This window comes from Pelodiscus sinensis, chromosome 31, assembly GCF_052426305.1.
Source record: "Pelodiscus sinensis isolate ZL-2025 chromosome 31, ASM5242630v1, whole genome shotgun sequence".
NCBI classification, from domain to species: domain Eukaryota; kingdom Metazoa; phylum Chordata; order Testudines; family Trionychidae; genus Pelodiscus; species Pelodiscus sinensis.
Window position 1 is genome coordinate 6,477,724 of NC_143082.1, and position 17,008 is coordinate 6,494,731.

Genomic DNA, 17,008 nt, shown 5'->3' on the forward strand with positions numbered 1-17,008 from the left:
GGGGGGGATCTGCCCCATTGGTGCTACCTGAGAGCCAGGTCGTTCCAGACCTGCCCAGCCACCCACCAGCCAGGGCTGCCCGCTCGGGGGCAGGGCGCAAGCGGCTGGAGCTGCAACATCCGCCCAGCAGAGCAGCGGGCAGGCCCTGCCAGGACTTCGAGGCTTTTGCTGCTGCCGCTCTGCCTGTGCCTTGGGCCCTGTGTCCTGCCCCCCCCCGCAGTCAGGCTCCCTCCCGGGGGCTGGGCGTGGCTCGCCCGGCTGCAGCCCGGGGAGCGGAGCGGGGCTGGCCCGTGGGCTGGGAGCTGGAGCGAGGGGCCCCCGAGGCAGCGCGGCGGGGGGCAGCGGGCAAGAGTTCGATTGCTGCCCGCAGCGCCCCCTGGAGGCGAAAGGCCGCGTGCTCCGCTCCCCGCCCGCCCTGCCTCGCTGCGCCCCCTCGGCACGGACCCCCCCGGGTGACCTCGCCCGGAGCCTCAGCCCCTGGTTGCGGGGGGAGGGGGCGTGGAAGCGGCCCAAGGCCTCCCCCGTCCCCGAAAGGGCCGAGCAAACTCCCCAGCCCGCACTCCACATCCGCAAGGGGGCCCGGGCCAAGCCCGCACCGCACCCCTGCGAGAAGCGGGGGGCTGCGGGTTGGGGGGCGAAGGGGGCAGCGCTGCACTAGCAGGAGACGCTGCTGGGGGAGGCGCAGGTGTGGGGGAGGGGGCAGGAAGAAGAGCAGGCCGGGGCCGGGGAGGTGGCGGGATGATTGCGGGGGGGAAGGGGGAGGAGAGCGGGCGGCGCTGGGGGGCAGAGAGGCGGGGGCGCGGGCTGGGCAGGCGGCTCCAGGGCGCGGGGCGCCGGGACACACGCACAACTCGGAACTCGCCGGCTCCACCTTAAGCGGCCGGGGGAAGGGAGGTTGCGGGCAGCGGCGCCTCCTTAAGCCGCGCGAGGGGCTGCGGGTCCCGGGCGGCGGCGCGTGCGGCGGGGAGGGAGGGGCTCGCGCTGCCTGCCCGGGACCAGCCCGCGCGCCACCGAATCCAGCGGCAGCCGCAGCAGCGCCCGGGGAGCCCGGCCGGGGGCGGAGCAGCGACCCCGCGCGGGCAGGGGCGGCGCGCCGAGCCGGTGCAGCGGGGAGCGCCAGCGGCGCCGGGACCGTGCAGCCGCCCGCAGGAGGCCCGCGGAAGGAGCCGGTGCAGCGGGCGCAGCCCCCGGGGGAGGGGAGGCAGCGAGGCGGTCGCGGCCCCGGCCAGGGCGATCCAGGAGGCGGCGGCATGGCCGGGCCCCCGCCGCCCCCGCCGGGGCAGGAGGCGCCCCGCTACCAGGAGTGGATCCTGGACACCATCGACTCGCTGCGCTCCCGCAAGGCGCGGCCGGACCTGGAGCGCATCTGCCGCATGGTGCGGCGGAGACACGGGCCGGAGCCCGAGCGCACCCGGGCCGAGCTGGAGAAGCTGATCCAGCAGCGGGCGGTGCTGCGGGTCAGCTACAAAGGCAGCATCTCCTACCGCAACGCCGCCCGCGTCCAGCCGCCCCGCCGGGGGGCCCCGGCGCCGGCGCCGGCCCAGCGCCCCGGAGGCGCATCCCGCCCGCACCGCGCCTCCCCGCCCGGAGCGTCCCCCGCCGCGCCCCGCTCCCCGCGCGCGCCGGCCCCCGCCCCGCCGCGCGCCCACCGGGCAGCGCCCCGCGCCGAGCCGGCCCCGCCGCCGCCGCCTCGCAGGACCGGCCGGGAGCGGCCGCCGCCCCCTGCGCCCCCCGCCCCAGAAGAGGAGGCCGCCGAGCGCAGCTCCCCGGTCAGCCTGCGGGAGATCGTGCGCTACCTGGGCGGGGATGGGAGCGCGGCCGGGGGCGGCCGGGTGACCCGGGGCCGAGTCCAGGGGCTGCTGGAGGAGGAAGTGGCCCGCGGGAGGCTGGAAAGGACCCGCTTCGGCAGCATCGCCCTGGCCCGGGCGGAAAGGGGGTCCCAGGGCCGCGCCCCCCACGCCAGGGCGCACCGGAGCAAGGTGAGCGCGGGGGCAGGTGGCGCGAGTGCCGGGGTGGGGTGAGCGGTGCCCGGGGGGAGGGGCCGTGTCTGGGGCTGGGAGGAAAGGCCTGGGGCAGGTGGCACGCGAATGCCAGGGTGGGGCGAACAGCGCCCCTGGGCGGGGGCGAGGGAGCGAGCAGGGCCCCTGGGGGGAGGGGCAGTGTCTGGGTAGTGAGCGGTGCTCGGCCCCCAAGGGGGAGGGGCGGTGTCTGGGGGGCGGGGGAGTGAGCAGGGCCCTGGCCCCCGTGGGGGAGGGGCAATGTGTGGGGGAGTGAGCAGGGCCTTGGCGGGCAGGGGCAGTGCCCTCGGCTCCAGTGGGGGTGCTTGGAGTAGAGCAGAGTGCAGGGGGAAGATGTTGCCCAAGAAAGTGATGGCTTGAGTGAAGGGGGGTCAGTGTCTGGGGGGGCGGGACGCAGGAAGCAGCTGCACATGGAGTAAAAGGCCTGGGGATCTGCTTGGGGCAGGGCTGCGAGGGGGGGGGGGGAGAATCCGGTGGGGCTGGGGTGTTTGCTTCCAGGGAAGGCAGGAATGTCCAGGGCGGCCTGTGCTGGCACGTGCCTGGGGCATGCAAGGTGCCGAGAACAGGCCTGCCAGGGGGTGGGTGGGGCCGTGGGCAGTGCCAGTCACGGCAGTTTAGAATGAAAAGGGCCCTGGGAAGCCAGGGGGTGAGGTGCAGGGTTGCTCCAGCTGCGGGGGCGAGCACTGCCACAGCTTCTGATCTGCTGGGGCCTCCTGTCCCGGCGAGGTCCTGGGCGCTGACGGCCTGACGTGCTGGGCTGGGCGCTCTGTGATGGATGGGTCTGTTCAAACAGCCTCTCGGAGCGCTACTCGCACTGCAAACATCCCGTAACAACCCACCCACAGGCAGCCCCCTGGCAGCCACCCGGGGGCAAGGGTCCCCAGCCCTGCCAGGCAGCCCCCTGGCAGCCACTGGGGGGCGCCAGCACAGCCTTCTGACCAGAGCAACTTTCTTGGATCAGACCAGTCGCCCATCTAGCCCAGTATCCTGTATTGCAACAGTAGGGAAGGAACAGGACAGGGCAGCTAGCGAGGGATCCATCCCTTGTCATCCAGTCCCAGCTTCTGGCTGTCTGAGGCTTAGGGGTGCCCAGAGCATGGGGCTGCGTCTCTGGCCATCTTGGCGATTGAACTTAACTAATTCTTTTCTGAGCCCAATTATACTTTTGGCCACCCCGGTGTTCCCGGGCCAGGAGTTCCACAGGTTGGCTGTGTGCTGGGTGAAGATGTTCCTTGGGTTTGTTTTACACAAGCTGTCTGTTAATTTCATTGGGTGCCTCCTGGTTCATGTGGTATGTGAAGGGGTCGATAATACGTCACTGCCTCCACCCTAGTGCTGGTTTTATAGACCTCTGTCCTATCCCATCTCAACCTCTCACTCCTCCCCCGTCTCAGTCCCAGGTGTCTTAATCTGCCACACACAAGCTGCTTCGTCCTCTAAATCATTTTTGTTGCTTTGCCCCATCTCAAAACCAGATAGGGTTAGGGTTAGGGTTAGAGAAAACAAAACTGCAGTATCCAAGGTGTGGCTGTCCCATGGAGCCGCACAGCGGCCTTGTGATATTTTCTATCAGTCCCACTCCTAATGTGCTGTTCAGTTTGCTTCTGGCCCTGCTCATTGAGTGGATGTTTTCAGGGAACCAGTTGCAGTTAGGGATGTGTAAGCGTAACAGTTAACCAATGAGCCTGAGCTCATTAATTAACATTCACAATTACACACAGGCTCCTGGTAGGTGTGGGGAGCCGGCTTTGAGCTGACGCAGCAGCAGTACAGGGCAGCAGGTGGGAGCTGTCTTAAAGGCTGGGAACTCAGACACACAATCCCAGGCTCCAGAGGCTGTGGTCTTAGCCATTAGGCCACTGGGACACACCCCACCTCCCTACCTCCACTTGATGCCTTATCCTCTCTATCTTCAGTTGATGCCAACTTAAAAGCCGGCTTCCCATGTGCACTGGCAGCCGACTGCTGCCCCGCATGTAACCGTGTCATTTTAACATCCCTAGTTACAACGACTCGCAAGATCTTTCTTGTGCGGTAACAGATCATTTAGACCCCATCATGGTGTATGCACGGTTGGGATCACGTTTTCCAACATGCATTACTTTCATCTGCCATTTTGTCGCCCAGAGTGCTGGGATCCCTTGGTAACTCTCTGCAGTCAACTTTGGACTTGATCTTGAGTTGTTTTGTATCATCTGCAAACTTTTCTGCCCTCCCATTTCCAGATCACTTCGGAATATGGAACAGGAACAGGCCGTAGTACAGATACATGCTTGCAAAACCTCACTATTTACCCCTTTCCATGGCAAAAAGTGACCATCTGATCCTATCCTTTGCTTCCCATCTTTTAGCAATCCAGTCCCCTCCCCTGATGCAGGCCTGCTGGAGAGCCCTACAATCCCTTCCTGTGTTTTGGGGGCGGCTGTGTTCTCTGTGTGCAGTGTCCAACACAGTCCTGTCTGGGACCTTTGGGCACTACCGTAATATAACTATAACGAGAGCACTCGGCCTGGACCTGGCCGGCAGCCCAGCAATAACAAACCAGGCATCTCTGGCATGGCCTCCTCATGCAGCCAGTGTGGGGGGGAGGCCCTTGATGAAAGGCGAGCCAGATCTTGCAGGAGAGCCCGAGCTTTGACTCTGGTTTTGCCGAGATGGTTGTAAAAGAACAAAGGGGGGGTTATTTTTCTATTTATTTTTGCTTAGATTGTTCCTCTTAATTACACCCCCCCACACACACCCCCCTCTGCTTCTATCTTCTAAATCAGCGGTTCCCAGCCACCGGTCCACGGCCCGCCTCTGGCTGCCAGACTGAGGCGACTCTGGGGGCCAGGGCTGGGATACACCACCTAGCGCCTCCCACCATGGCTGTTGGGAGAGGCGTGTCCTGCCCCACCTATCAGTGCTGGGCAGGGGCACAGGCAGGTCCCTTCCTGGACGCAGAAGACTGCTTCGCTGCGCCGCCGGAGGGCCACGTGGAGCCCGGCACGGCAGCCTTAGAGCAGCCGTGACCCGGCAGCAGGGCTCAGCTGGTGGCTGGGAGGCAGGGCAGGCACTAGGGCTCCAGGGGTAGTGCTAATGCTGGGGGACGTCGGGGTTGGGGGCTCTGAGGCATCTGGGGTGGGGACTTGGCACAGGAGGGCTCTGGGGGCGGGGCTAGTAGTGGAAGGGCTCCAGGGGCAGGACTGACTCAGGTGGAGGGGTGCTGCTGTGGGGCTCTGGAAACAGGAGGCTAGCACTGGGTGGGTGGGGGCTTTAAGGAGCGGGAGGCTGGCACTGAGGCATTTGGGATGGGGAACTGGCTCTGGGGGACTCTGAGGGCCAGAGGCTGGCACTGGGTAGGGGGGCAGGTTCAGTGCAAGGGGCTCAGGGATCAGTGGCTGATGCTGGGGGTGATGGAGGGGTAGGCGGTTCTGGGTGCAGGGGCTTTTGGTGGACTGGTAACATTTTATGCAAATATTGATTATGCAAATAACGAATATGCAAATTGCAAATAAAATGTTGCCAGTCCCCGGTATAAAAAAGGTTGGGAACCACTGTTCTAAATCCTAATGAGCTATTTTAACAGGCTACAGTGGGAGTTCCTGGATTTGCTTCAGATATTGTTTGAATTAGATCAGTGCCTAGATGCTCCAGCTGCAATGGGGGGGGTGGCCTCTTCATGGTGGGTGCTGCACAGGCCATCCATCTGAGATTGGGACCCTCATTGGGCAGAGTGCTGCAAGATCAGTGCGGAGAGACTGTTCTCACCCCGGAGAATATACAATCTAAATGAAGGATTATCCCTCTTTACAACTGGGGAAACTGAGGCATGGGGCTGGGCAATATGGGGGAGGCAGTGGGGGAGGTCTAGGTTGGATATTAGGAAAATTTATTTCCCTAGGAGGGTGGGGAAGCGCTGGGATGGGTTCCCTAGGGAGGGGGTGGAATCTCCGTCCCTGGTGGGTTTTAAGTCCGGGATTGACACAGCCCTGGCTGGGATGATTTAGCTTTGGGCAGGGGCTGGACTGGATGACTCCTGAGGTCTCTGCCCGCCCTGGGATTCTCTGACGTGCCCAAAACTGCTCGGCAGAGCTGGGAATAGAGTCCAAGTTTCCTGACTCTGAAGCTGGTGCTGCCTCTCACCCATCTCTACGTCCTTTGTTTGCAACAAAATCTCCCCCTGTCCACAAAGTGGCCGGGGCATTTTTAGGAATGGGTGCAGCTGGACGTGCGCCTGTATCCTGCTCCCGCAGAGAGGGTCCGTGGCAGCTGGCGCTCCCCGGGAGGAAGTCTCTTCCCACGAGGTCACTTGGTAGCACAGCAGCTTCCTGTTTGTGGGGCAGGGTTTTATAAGGCTGTGACCAATTGGTTGCGGTTAGATGCTCAGTCCTGCAACCTCCAAGTCACCTGACGCTGGAGTAGGGCGTGTGGGGACTGGAATAGAGGGGGTGGAGGCTGTGGGTTGGGATTGGGGGGCATAGGTAGAACTGATGGGGGTGGGGAGCCCAGACTGGGTTAGAAGGGGATCCCGAGTTAGGGGAAATGGCTAGATGAAGCCCAATAGTGGGTAAGACCAGGAGCCCCAGCCATGCCTGCAAGATGCCCTGTGCGGGGCAGAGGGGAGCAGTGTCCTGGGGTCTCTAACTCTGGATTCTTGGTGCCCGCAGAAGGCTGGGGAGGAACCGTCCGAGGAGAAGGGGGTGGAGGAAGAGGATGACGAGGCTTCCACCATGTCGGAGGGCTCCGAGGCTCCGGACTACGAGGCGGCGGGCACCAGGGCTGGGCTGGAGAGTGACGGCAAAGCAGCCCCCGCCGAGCAGAGCCAGATGAACGGGGACTGTAAGGACAGCAGGCGTGGGAAGGACTGCCCCGCGGGGGGTGGCCACGCCAGGGACTTGCACCCCCCAGAGGAGCACTCCCCGGACAAGGGCTCCGAGCGCCCCCACCGCGAAGGCAGCGAGAGGCGTCATGCCAAGGCCTGCTCCCCTGGGGAGAGCGCCTGCCAGCAGTTTGGAATGGGCAAGAAGGAAGGGGCTTCCTATGGGCAGCCAGACAGAGCAGGTATTGGAGCGGAGAAGGGGAAACCAAGGTTCTGTTTGGGGAGAGGCCAGTGAGTTGGCAGTGGCTGAGGTCACACGTGCAATGAGCTTGGCAGATCTCAGCCTCAGGGACGTTGTGAAATTCCGCTCAGCTGGGCTGGCTGCGCCTGCATTTGGGGGGAGACCTGGTATATCCAGGGGGCTGCAAGACGAGATTGCAGGGCATCGGAAGAACAATGGGAAGAGGGAACCCAGGGCAGGGATAGGAGGGGGTGCGGGTGGGGATTGGGGAGTGTCAGCTGAGCTTTGGGAGTGGAAGGAAAGCCAGGACTGTGGAACAAAATTGAGGGGCATCTGCTGGGCTGGAGGAGGTCACGGGAGCCAGGTGCTGTGGGGTGCTGATTTCCTCACGTTCCGTGGGGCGATGAAAGCCCTGTGCGTGCGTGTGCTGTGCCCGACATCTCTCACCCTGTCGCTCTCTCCTGCTTGCAGTCTCTCCAGCTGTTGCGGGTGCTGACCCCCCTGTGCCCTTGTCCCCCGGGCGGCCCGGCATCCAGGCAGCAGATGGGACACCGTTCAGCTGCGTGTAAGTCAGTGGTGGGCACCCTGCAGCCCACAGGACACATGCAGCCCCTCGGGGGTCTGTGTGTGGCCGGCGAGATGTTTTGTTTTACTGTTGCCCCTGTGCCACATTCTGCTGGTTTCCAGCCAGGTCGGTTTTTTTCCTACCAGTTTTGCTCAAGTGACATGCAAGTAAAGCCAGGGCAGGTGAGGTGAGGTGGCTGCTGATGGCACACAGCACTGACCGGGAGAGCTGGGTGCGCTCTCTGCATCTGATCACAGTGCTGCCACGGTGCAATCAGCCCCCACCCCGCCCCGCCCCGCACGTTCTAGGTTTGCAAGCGCACTTAGCAAAACCAGCCGACCCCAGGAGACCTTCTTGGCGGTGGCAGTCTCACTGAGCTGGAGAAGGGCCACTCGTGCAGCCATTCGCTAGGCTGCCCATTGCTGGTGTAAGCCCCAGAGGGGTCGCCGGGTTAGTCCTACAGCGCCTTAGAGACCAACAAAAGTCTCCCAAGTCCTGTGCTTGCTGGCTGCTCCTCCCACTTACTGCCACCAGGGGGCGTGCCCTCTGCCCAGCGCCTGGAACTGATCAGCTCCTCCATCCCCCAGGGATCAGCCCCTCTCCCTGGCCACCGGGATCTTAAGTCTCCACACGTGGCCTGTTTCCCTGCTGTGCCCACCAACCCGCCGCAGCTCCTGGCCCCACCCATGGGGGATGTTCCTCCATTCGCTGCTGGCAGCCCCATTCCCTTCCTGCGTCCGTGGGCTGCCTGGGGGCCCCCCTTGCAGAGGGACTGGCTCTAGCATGGGAGGGGTTGAGGGTAGGGGAATTCAGACCTGGTGATGGGGGCAGGGCTGTGTCTGCCTGGGAGGGGAGGGTTGTGGCCTGGAGGCTGATCTCTGTTGCCCTTCCCCCGCCCAGCTCGGTGAAGAAGGAGAAGCCCTCGGACCCCGTGGAGTGGACAGTGATGGACGTGGTGGATTATTTCACAGAGGCTGGATTTGCAGAGCAGGCGTCGGCCTTTCAGGAGCAGGTCAGTGCAGGGGGGATGGATAAGTCCTGAAAGGGGGGAGGCCCCTAGCCCCTCTTGCGCCCTGGAGTCTCACCCCAGCCAAGCCAAAACTGGAGCCAGGCCAGGGTCCCTCCACCTGAGAGCAGCCCTGGTCCAAGTCCCTGCCCAAGGCAGATGGTGGGGGGGGGGGGGGGGAAGCGGTGTCTTACCCTGGCCTGGCTTGGCCTGGGAATGGGGCCGAAGAGCTGCAGCCAGACCTTGGGAAGAGCCACCTGGGCAGCTGTGGGGAGCCACAGACCCTGCATCTGCCTTAGGCAGGGGGTGGAGACACACGGCAGGTGCAGCTTTCAGGGCCCTTGCTTTGGGTAGGTGGAGGGTCCCCACAGTTGCCAGGGCTCCCTAGGCTGCTCTTACCCAACTGGGCTCAGCTTCCAGCCTGGCCAGGAGACAGAGCCTCGGGGAGGGGTGGGGGCAGGACGCTGGGCCCATGGTGAAAAGTGGACAGGCCGTGGTCCCGTGGCCCGTCCTGGGTCAATGCTCGGAGCGCAGACGCCTCCCAGAGGGCAGCTAGAGAGCAAGGTGTGGCGAGAACCAGCCCTGGAGAGGGGAAAGGCCCCATGTCCCGTTCCCCGGCCCCTGAGCCAGCCAGACATCCCCGTTAACCTCCCTCTGTTGCCTGTTGCAGGAGATTGACGGGAAGTCCCTTCTGCTCATGCAGCGCACGGACGTCCTGACCGGGCTGTCCATCCGCCTGGGCCCCGCACTGAAGATCTACGAGTACCACATCAAGGTGCTGCAGCAGAGCCACTTCGAGGAGGACGAGGTGGACTCCTTCCTGGGCTGAGCAGAGAGACGGGGGGATCGCAGCCAGGGCCGAGGGGGACTGTGCCAGCAGCCACCGCCTCCTGCCGTCCCCTCCCTGCCTGCTGCACCCCTTCCCCTGGGCATCTTGGGAATCAGCCCTCCCAGCATCCCTGTCTCCATGGAAACGGACGATGGGGGGAGAGGATGGGGGGTGTCAATCAGCCTTGGGCTTTTGGTGTAGGGAGGAGAGGAGCCAGGAAAGGACCTGGCGTCCTAGCTCCATCCCCCCTCCCAAGTGGCTGGTGAGAGCTAGGAAAAGCTGTGGTGGGGAGGGAGTGAAGGAGTAGGATTCAGATGAGGGGTTTACAGGGTTGTTTCTTTGCAGGGGGGGGGGAGGAATCGGTGCCTAACATTGCCCCCCCCACTCCTCCACTGTGTTTAGTCCCTTGGTTAGTCTCACATCGTAGCAGCGTTGTCCATTTCAAGCTGGGGGAGGCGGGAGAGGTAGACTTTTTGCTCATTTCATGTCCAAGAAATGCCTGAAGACTTGGGGGGGGGGCATCTTTTAGCCCCCTCTTCCCGGTCTTAGGACATGGCACTCTGGTTTTCTCTCCTCTCCACAACATCTGGTCTCCCTGCTGTCCAGATAGCGTGGGGCAAGGATTTTTTGGGGGTGGGTGGGGTACTTAGGGGTGCCCTGCATCAGGGGAAGGTTTTAACAGGGGATCCTTTTTATTCTCTGGTTTGTGGAGGAGGAGTAAATTTTTTTTTTTTTAACATTTCAATAGTTGCTACCCAGAGTCAGTTGCTTTTTAATATCGCACCCTCCCCTCCCCCACCTCTCTTTTTAAATAAAAAAAATTAAAAACAAGAGAAACCCCCGCTGGTGAATGTTTCTGGCCCCTTTCAGGGAAGGGAGGGGGGTAGCTTAGGACAGCTGAGAGATGAGTCTTATGTCTAAAGAAAGTGGGGTTGGGAGTCAGGAGCCTGGAGTCTGGCCCCAGCTTGGGTGGTGGTTGGGGGTCAGGACACCTGGGATCTGTTCCCAGGTCTGGGGGGGGGGGGGGGGGTCTAGCAAAGTTCATCCCACTTCAAACAGGGGATGTGGTGTCCAATCAACGGCAGAACTGGGGAAAGAACCCAGGAGTCCTGACTTCCAGCTGCCTCTTCTCGCAGAGCTGGGAGTGGAACCCAGGAGCTCTGTGCTTAGCTGCCCCCTTCCCCTCCTTGCCTGGCCTTTGGTGAAGCACATTAAGGCAGGAGTGGCCCTGCACTCAGAGGATGCTGGGAAATCCCTTGGGGGGGGGGGGGGGGGGCTTTTCTTCTCCCTATGTCCTTAGAGCTGCTGCAGCTGCCCCAGCCAGTGCCTGGGTGTTGGGGTGCTCCCTCCTCTGTGCTGACCCCAGGGCTGGTGCTGTACAGCAGGGGGTGCTCTCCTCTGCCAGTCACTGCTGGCCCCAGTGAGAGGCCAGGGGCTGCCTTGTTGCAGGGAGCAGGCCCCACCCAGTCACTGCCGCCCCACTGTACAAAGGCAGGATCCCAGGCGTATTGCTGTGCTGACCCCCGCAGGCTCATAGGGCAGGCAGCGCCAGGGGAGCTCATCCCTGTGGCCGTGGAGCAATGGCGGCTCTGGGCCGACAGCCACGGGGGGGGATAGAGCTGGAGGGGGGTTGCTCCCCCGTCTCAGAAGGGAGGGAAGAGCAGCTGTTGCCAGGACAAGGGGGAGGGGAAAGTTGACTCGCTTTTTGCTGATGCAAAAAGACCCAGAGGCAAATAGGAATTGCCAGTCAGGGCATCTGGCCCCTGCTGCACCACAGTGGGCACACCCAGCACCTGCTTCCCCAGGAGCTGGACAAGCCCAGCAGATCTCATCCTGCCCTCTGGGGTAAGAGGTGTTTGAACCCCAAGATATCAGAGGTCCTGCTAGTTCTGTGCCCATCCAGTGTGGGGCCTGTTGATTTTAGTTCCACAGAGGAGGCAGTGTGGTGGCAAGGGCCCTGCTTTATTGATGAGGAAACTGAGGCACAGAGCAAGGCAAGGACATGGAGGAGGGCACCAGCAGAGCCGGGCCTAGACTCCAGCTCTGAGTCCCAGTCCAGCATCTAGCCCTGGGCAAAGAAAAAAGTTGTTTTAAGCACCAACCTAAGATGCTGCCGGGGCTTCTAAGCAGATACGGCCTCTTCCTACCTTCAATCCCCCACCCCATGGGGTGTAACCCCCTCCCAGCAGCATGCCACCCCACACACCTGTGCATCATGGAGAGAAAGAGCCTTTCTGCGGTGGGGGGGAATGGCTGGGGAGCATCAGAGCTTGAAACTTAAAGGCTACATCTACACTGGCATGATTTTCCAGAAATGCTTTTAACAGAAAAGTTTTCCATTAAGTATTTCCAGAAAAGCGCATCTAGACTGGCAGGATGCTTTTCTGGAAAAGCCCTTTTTCCGGAAAAGCAACCGTGGCCAATCTAGATGCACTTTTCTGCAAAAAAGCCCCGATTGTCATTTTCACGATCAGCGCTTTTATGCAGAAAAGACTACTGTGCTGTCTACACTGGCCCTTTTCCGGAACAGTTTTCCGGAAAAAGACTTTTGCCCGAACAGGAGCAGCATCGTTTTTCCGGCAAAGCACTGATGATTTTACATTAGATCGTCATTGCTTTTCCGGAAATTCAAGCGGCCAGTGTAGACAGCTGGCAAGTTATTCCGGAAAAGCGGCTGATTTTCTGGAATAAGTGGCCAGTGTAGACACAGCCAAAGAGGGAAAGCAGAAGTCCTTGCCTAGTTCTGTAGTTGCAGACAGCTGCCCTCCCTCTCCCCTCACTCAGTGCCAGGCTGGGGCTGCATTTTCTTGGGGCTGCAAGAGATTGTGTGAACTAAGGGGGCACCAAGCTGAAGCAGGTACCTCTGACACCTAGGCTGTGTCTACACTGGCATGAATTTCCGGAAATGCTTAAAATGGAATACTATTCTGTTTTCAGTTTTTCCAGAAAAGGAGCGTCTACATTGGCGGGCTGCTTTTCCGGAAAAGCCCTTTTTCCGGAAAAGCGTCTGTGGCCAATGTAGACGCGCTTTTCCGGAAAAGAACCCCGATCGCCATTTTCGCGATCGGGGCTTTTTTCCGGAAAAGACTACTGGGCTGTGTACACTGGCCCTTTTCCGGAACAGTATTCCAGAATAAGGACTTATGCCCAAGCGGGAGCAGAATAGTTTTTCCGGAATAGCGGCTGATTTTGTACAGTAGAGCATCATTGCTTTTCTGGAAATTCAAGGGCCAGTGTAGACCGCTCGCAGCTTATTCCGGAAAAGTGGCTGATTTTCCAGAATAAGTGGCCCAGTGTAGACACAGCCCAAGAGGTTTCCCATGGAGATGCAGCCTCAGAGGGGAAGTGTATCTAGAATCTTGCTGCCTGGCTAGAGTGGCTGCGAGTATTTGCGCAAGAACACTGACTTTGTACTGTACAAAATCAGTAGTTCTTATGCAAATACTCAGATGCTCCCGCTCAGGGATAAGCCCTCTTGCACAAGTATTCTTGCACAAGAGGGCCAGTGTAGACAAGTTAATTTTTTGCACAAGAAAGTGTCTACACTGGGCACAGATGCTTTTGTGCAAAGGCACATGCCCGTATAGACGCTGTCTTGCGCAAATAGTTTTAACGGAAAAGTTTTTCCATTAAAAGTATTTGTGCAAAATCATGCCAGTGTAGACGCAGCCTGAGTGTGACTGGAGAGGCAGGAGGAGAGGCAGGAGGGGACTAAGGCAGGAGTTGAAGGGGTGACTGGGCAAGTTGCAGCAGTCCTGCTCAGGCTAGTGGATTTAGCTTTTAAGATAATCTGTTACCATGCAAGAGTTTAGCATCACCAGAGACCGCTCTTTAGCACTGTCACCGTGTGGCACAGCAGGGGTCGAGCAGTACATCAGGCTCTGCTAAGGGCCAAAATATACAACTCCCTGGGGTGCCGATCCTGAGCACGGTGTCTAGTTCTAGCTGCCCCAGCTCAAAAAGGATCGAGCAGAAACTGGGAAAGGTTCGTAGATGGGTAACAGCACCATTCAAGGGTTGGGAAGGCTTCTAGACACCTTGCCTAGAACAATTTAGGTTCTGAGCACCCCATTTCTGGAAAGAAGTGAACAAACTGCAGAAAGTCCAGAAAAGAGCAACAAAAAAAGATGAAAAAACATGTTCTAGCAGGGAAGGCTGAAAAAAACAGGTTGTGCTTAGTCTGGATGAAATACAGAAAAAGTTGTTACAAGGAAGAGGGTGAAGAATTGTTACTGTCTGAAGTTAAGACAAGAAGCAACGGGCTCAAGTTGCAGAAGGAGCTGTGTATTTGGAAAAGCTGCTGGCTAGTTAAGCAGTGGCAGACATTCCCTTGAGAGGCTGTGGAACCTCAATCATTGACTTTGAGCAGCAGTTAGACAAACAGCCATCAGGAATGGTCTAGCTATTTCCTCCTGCTTCAGGTGTAGAGGACTGGACTAGACTGCTGGAGGTCCCTTCCAGGCCTCTGAAACCTTCCTGGCCCCCTCCCCATACAATGCACAATTAACCTTTGGAACTCCTTGTGCAGGGATGTTGATGGCCAAAAGTATAACTGAAGTCAACAAAGAACTAGATTGGAGAAGAGTCATTGCTGGTTCTTGGCTAAGGATGCAATCCTCTGCAGTGATCTGACTGCCAGAGCCAAGACTAAATCCCGCTTACCCTGTTCCATACAGATACTCCGAGGCTCTGGGACTGGCCACTGCTGGAGACAGGCATAAAGTCATCACCCTGAGCTGCTGCTTGCCTTTTGGGGGAGAGGGAGCCTGCTGGCCTCAGAGAAGCTGGGATGGGGTACACAGCCCTCCCCTCTGCAAGCCATCTGCTCCGACCATGGCTTCAAGCCCTGTGGCAGGAGAGTAGCAAAGGGCTGGCAAGTCAAGACCCTTGCCTTTTGGTGCCAGCTCTGTCCCATCCCATCTATTCCCCCCCACCCCTCCCATGCCTCCGTTTCTCCTGCACCCTAGATAAAGGGTGGGAACTTTGAGGAGAGTCTGGGTACCTCCCATTTGGACTATCCCTACAAGGCCTGCTCTTGCTCCACTGGGGCCTTGTGGGGGTGGGGAGGGGTAAGAGTTGTAGGATTTGGAGGACCAGGGCTTAAAATCCAGATTGTGACAAGCTGAAGCCCAGAGATGCTTCCCCTTCCCCTTCCCCACCCCCACCCCCCAAGGGACGAGCCCGACACCTGAGCAGCTTTTAATCCATCTTTATTATAAACCAAAAGTCTCTTTGAAAAAAAGCCACCACCATTGTTTAAATTAATTAGTTTACCATTCACAGTTTGCTATGTTAGCACAAAACCAGCCGCACACTCGCTCACTGCAGCTAGAAACTTCACTACAGCTAGGAAGGCAGCTAGATTCTCTACAGCTCACGACACCATCACACTAGATGAGCACACAACCCTTCCCCCCTCCCCCCTGGAACTTCTGAGTTGTTCCAACCCACTGCCTTGGGCTGCGCCAAGCCCAGGGTGCTGCATGACTTGATTGGGATCTGGCTCCTCTATGCTGCAGTACTGGGCCCATGGCAGGAAGCTGCCCACCTCCCCATGGGCTGGACATCCCCTGGCAGCCTTGGGGCTCTTCCAGGGAGCAGTCTCCACCAGGGACTAGCTTCCCCATGGCACCTTCTGGAAGGTGCTGTGAGGCGGGTGGTGTGCATGGCTCACATGAGGAGAAGAGACCCTGGTTGTGCTGAGGCTCAGCTGAGAGGTCCTGGCTGTGGCGTTTAGCCCAGCACCTTCCTCCACTGCTGGAGCCAAGCAGCACCTTGGAGGAAGCGAGGCCAAGCAGTGTGGGTGCAGATAGCCCTACACTGGCTTCTTCTCTGCCAGCAGCAGTGAGGAAATGAGCCAGGAGGAGCCTGCCCACAGACACAGGGGAAGCAGCTAGGGAGTGCAGGGCACAGGGCTGCCACAGCACACAGGCTTGGGCCCTGCCCAGGAGAGGAAGTCCCATCTCCCCCTCCAAGCTCCCCCCCCCCCAGCCTATGAATGTCCACAGCCCCCTGCACCCAGCCCCCATCCAAGGATCCAAGCCTTCCACACACACACACACACACACACACACACCCCCCCTCTCAGCTCCTGGAGCGGTGGCTGGCCGGCCAGGGCAGCTACTGGAGACAACAGGCCTCTGCCTAAAGGCTACTCCCCCAGCAGCAACCCCCCCCCCCCCCCCCCCCGAATGCAACAGCTGGAATATCAGCAAAGGCCTTTACTCTTCCAATGCAGCGGGCAAATCATCTCAGAAATCAACCCCTCCCCCCTCCCTGCCCATCAGCCCAGCTCAGAGCCCGGGGACAGGAGAGAACATTCACTGAAGACGCGAATCCAGTGTTAAGGCCATTTCTTCCTCCCAACCCCCCCCCCCCCCCCCCCGCCACAGGTGAGGGGGATCATGAACTCCACTGACCCACCCTGGCCCTGGGCAGGCCTTGCCACTGAACAAGGAAACCCCTCCTTCCCCGGCTTGGTTTCTTCTAGCCACACCATGGGGGGGGGGGGGGTCAGCATCCCCACCCCCGCCAACATGTCCCACAAGGACCCGTGGATGTTCAATGGAGGCCACCAGGGCTAACGGCCCAGAACCGTCTCTCGGGGGATGGGCTGCGGGGGGCTCACCCCGCCTTAGGAAGGGGCCTGCAGGAGCTAAGATGAAGAGAGAGAGTTGTGCGGCTCCTGCCGCTGCCCCTCCACCCCTCTGGCCCGGGCTCCGGGGAGAGACAGCGAGATCAGAAACAGACATTCGAACCTGACGTCAAGGCCTCAGGACAGTAGCGAAGTCTCACCCTGGTGCAAGGTCTCCACGCGGCCGTCTCCACCTGCCCACGTAGCCTCACCCAGGCTCCACTTGCTCCACTCTGGGCCACGAGGTAGAAGGAAAGCTCTGCGTCGCTGGACCAGAGGCACCAGCCAACCCACCAGGTCTGGCCCCCAGGGGAAGGAGCAGAGCAGGTCACGGCAGGGATCTAAGCAGGTGTGGGAAGGAGGGGTGAAGCCGGTGTGGGAGGGGGAAGTCAGTGGAAGGTCTCCACCTCCACCACCGTCCAGTCGCCCTGGGGAGACGAGATGTCCTCGGGGGAGAAGCTGGTGACGGAGGTGATGCTGGCCCGAGATTCATCCAATGGCGACAGCAGGTCTGTCCACTTGCTGAGCTCCACCTCACTCACGACGGGGGCTCCTCTGCCCCCCATGGGGGCCTCCCCAGTGGAGGAAAAGAGCAGAGTCCGGCTGATCAGTTGCTGCATGACAGTTGCTTGGAGGCTGCCCAGGTGCAGAGGGGCCTTGTCACAGGGGGCAGTAGGCAGGAGCCGGCAGCTCCCATCCTCCTCTTCCTCCTCCTCCTCTTCTGGCACTTGCCCAGGGCTCTCTGCGCCTCCTTCCACCTCGTAGATGGTGGAGAGGATCTCAGGGGGGCAGGGCCCCCAGGAGAAGAGCCCCAGGCCAGCCCCGCTCTCACCTACAACAGGGCACAGGAGCATGGGTTGGAGAGAACAGCCCACGGGGAGGGGTGTTAAGACAGACGAAGGGCACCACTGGGA

The 17,008-nt window shown here is 60.3% G+C and overlaps 2 protein-coding genes across 3 annotated transcripts in view; one reads left to right on the top strand and one right to left on the bottom strand.

The window, feature by feature from the left end:
• Nucleotides 1-817: 817 nt before the first annotated feature.
• On the top strand, nt 818-10,297 carry SAMD1 (sterile alpha motif domain containing 1). The gene is made up of 5 exons (XM_075902204.2): nt 818-1,979; nt 6,668-7,061; nt 7,532-7,625; nt 8,526-8,637; nt 9,302-10,297. Exons 1-5 carry the CDS (start codon nt 1,251-1,253, stop codon nt 9,458-9,460), a joined length of 1,488 nt encoding a protein of 495 aa, XP_075758319.1. The 5' UTR covers nt 818-1,250; the 3' UTR covers nt 9,461-10,297.
• A 5,609-nt stretch (nt 10,298-15,906) lies between these two features.
• The window catches only part of PRR36 (proline rich 36), a 32,917-nt gene continuing 31,815 nt past the window's right edge, over nt 15,907-17,008 (bottom strand). For both annotated transcript variants that reach the window (XM_075902203.2, XM_075902202.2), the window contains one exon: nt 15,907-16,926. In XM_075902203.2, coding sequence (XP_075758318.2) covers nt 16,484-16,926 — 443 coding nt within the window. In that variant the 3' untranslated portion in view covers nt 15,907-16,483. The remainder of the gene's footprint in view (nt 16,927-17,008) is intronic.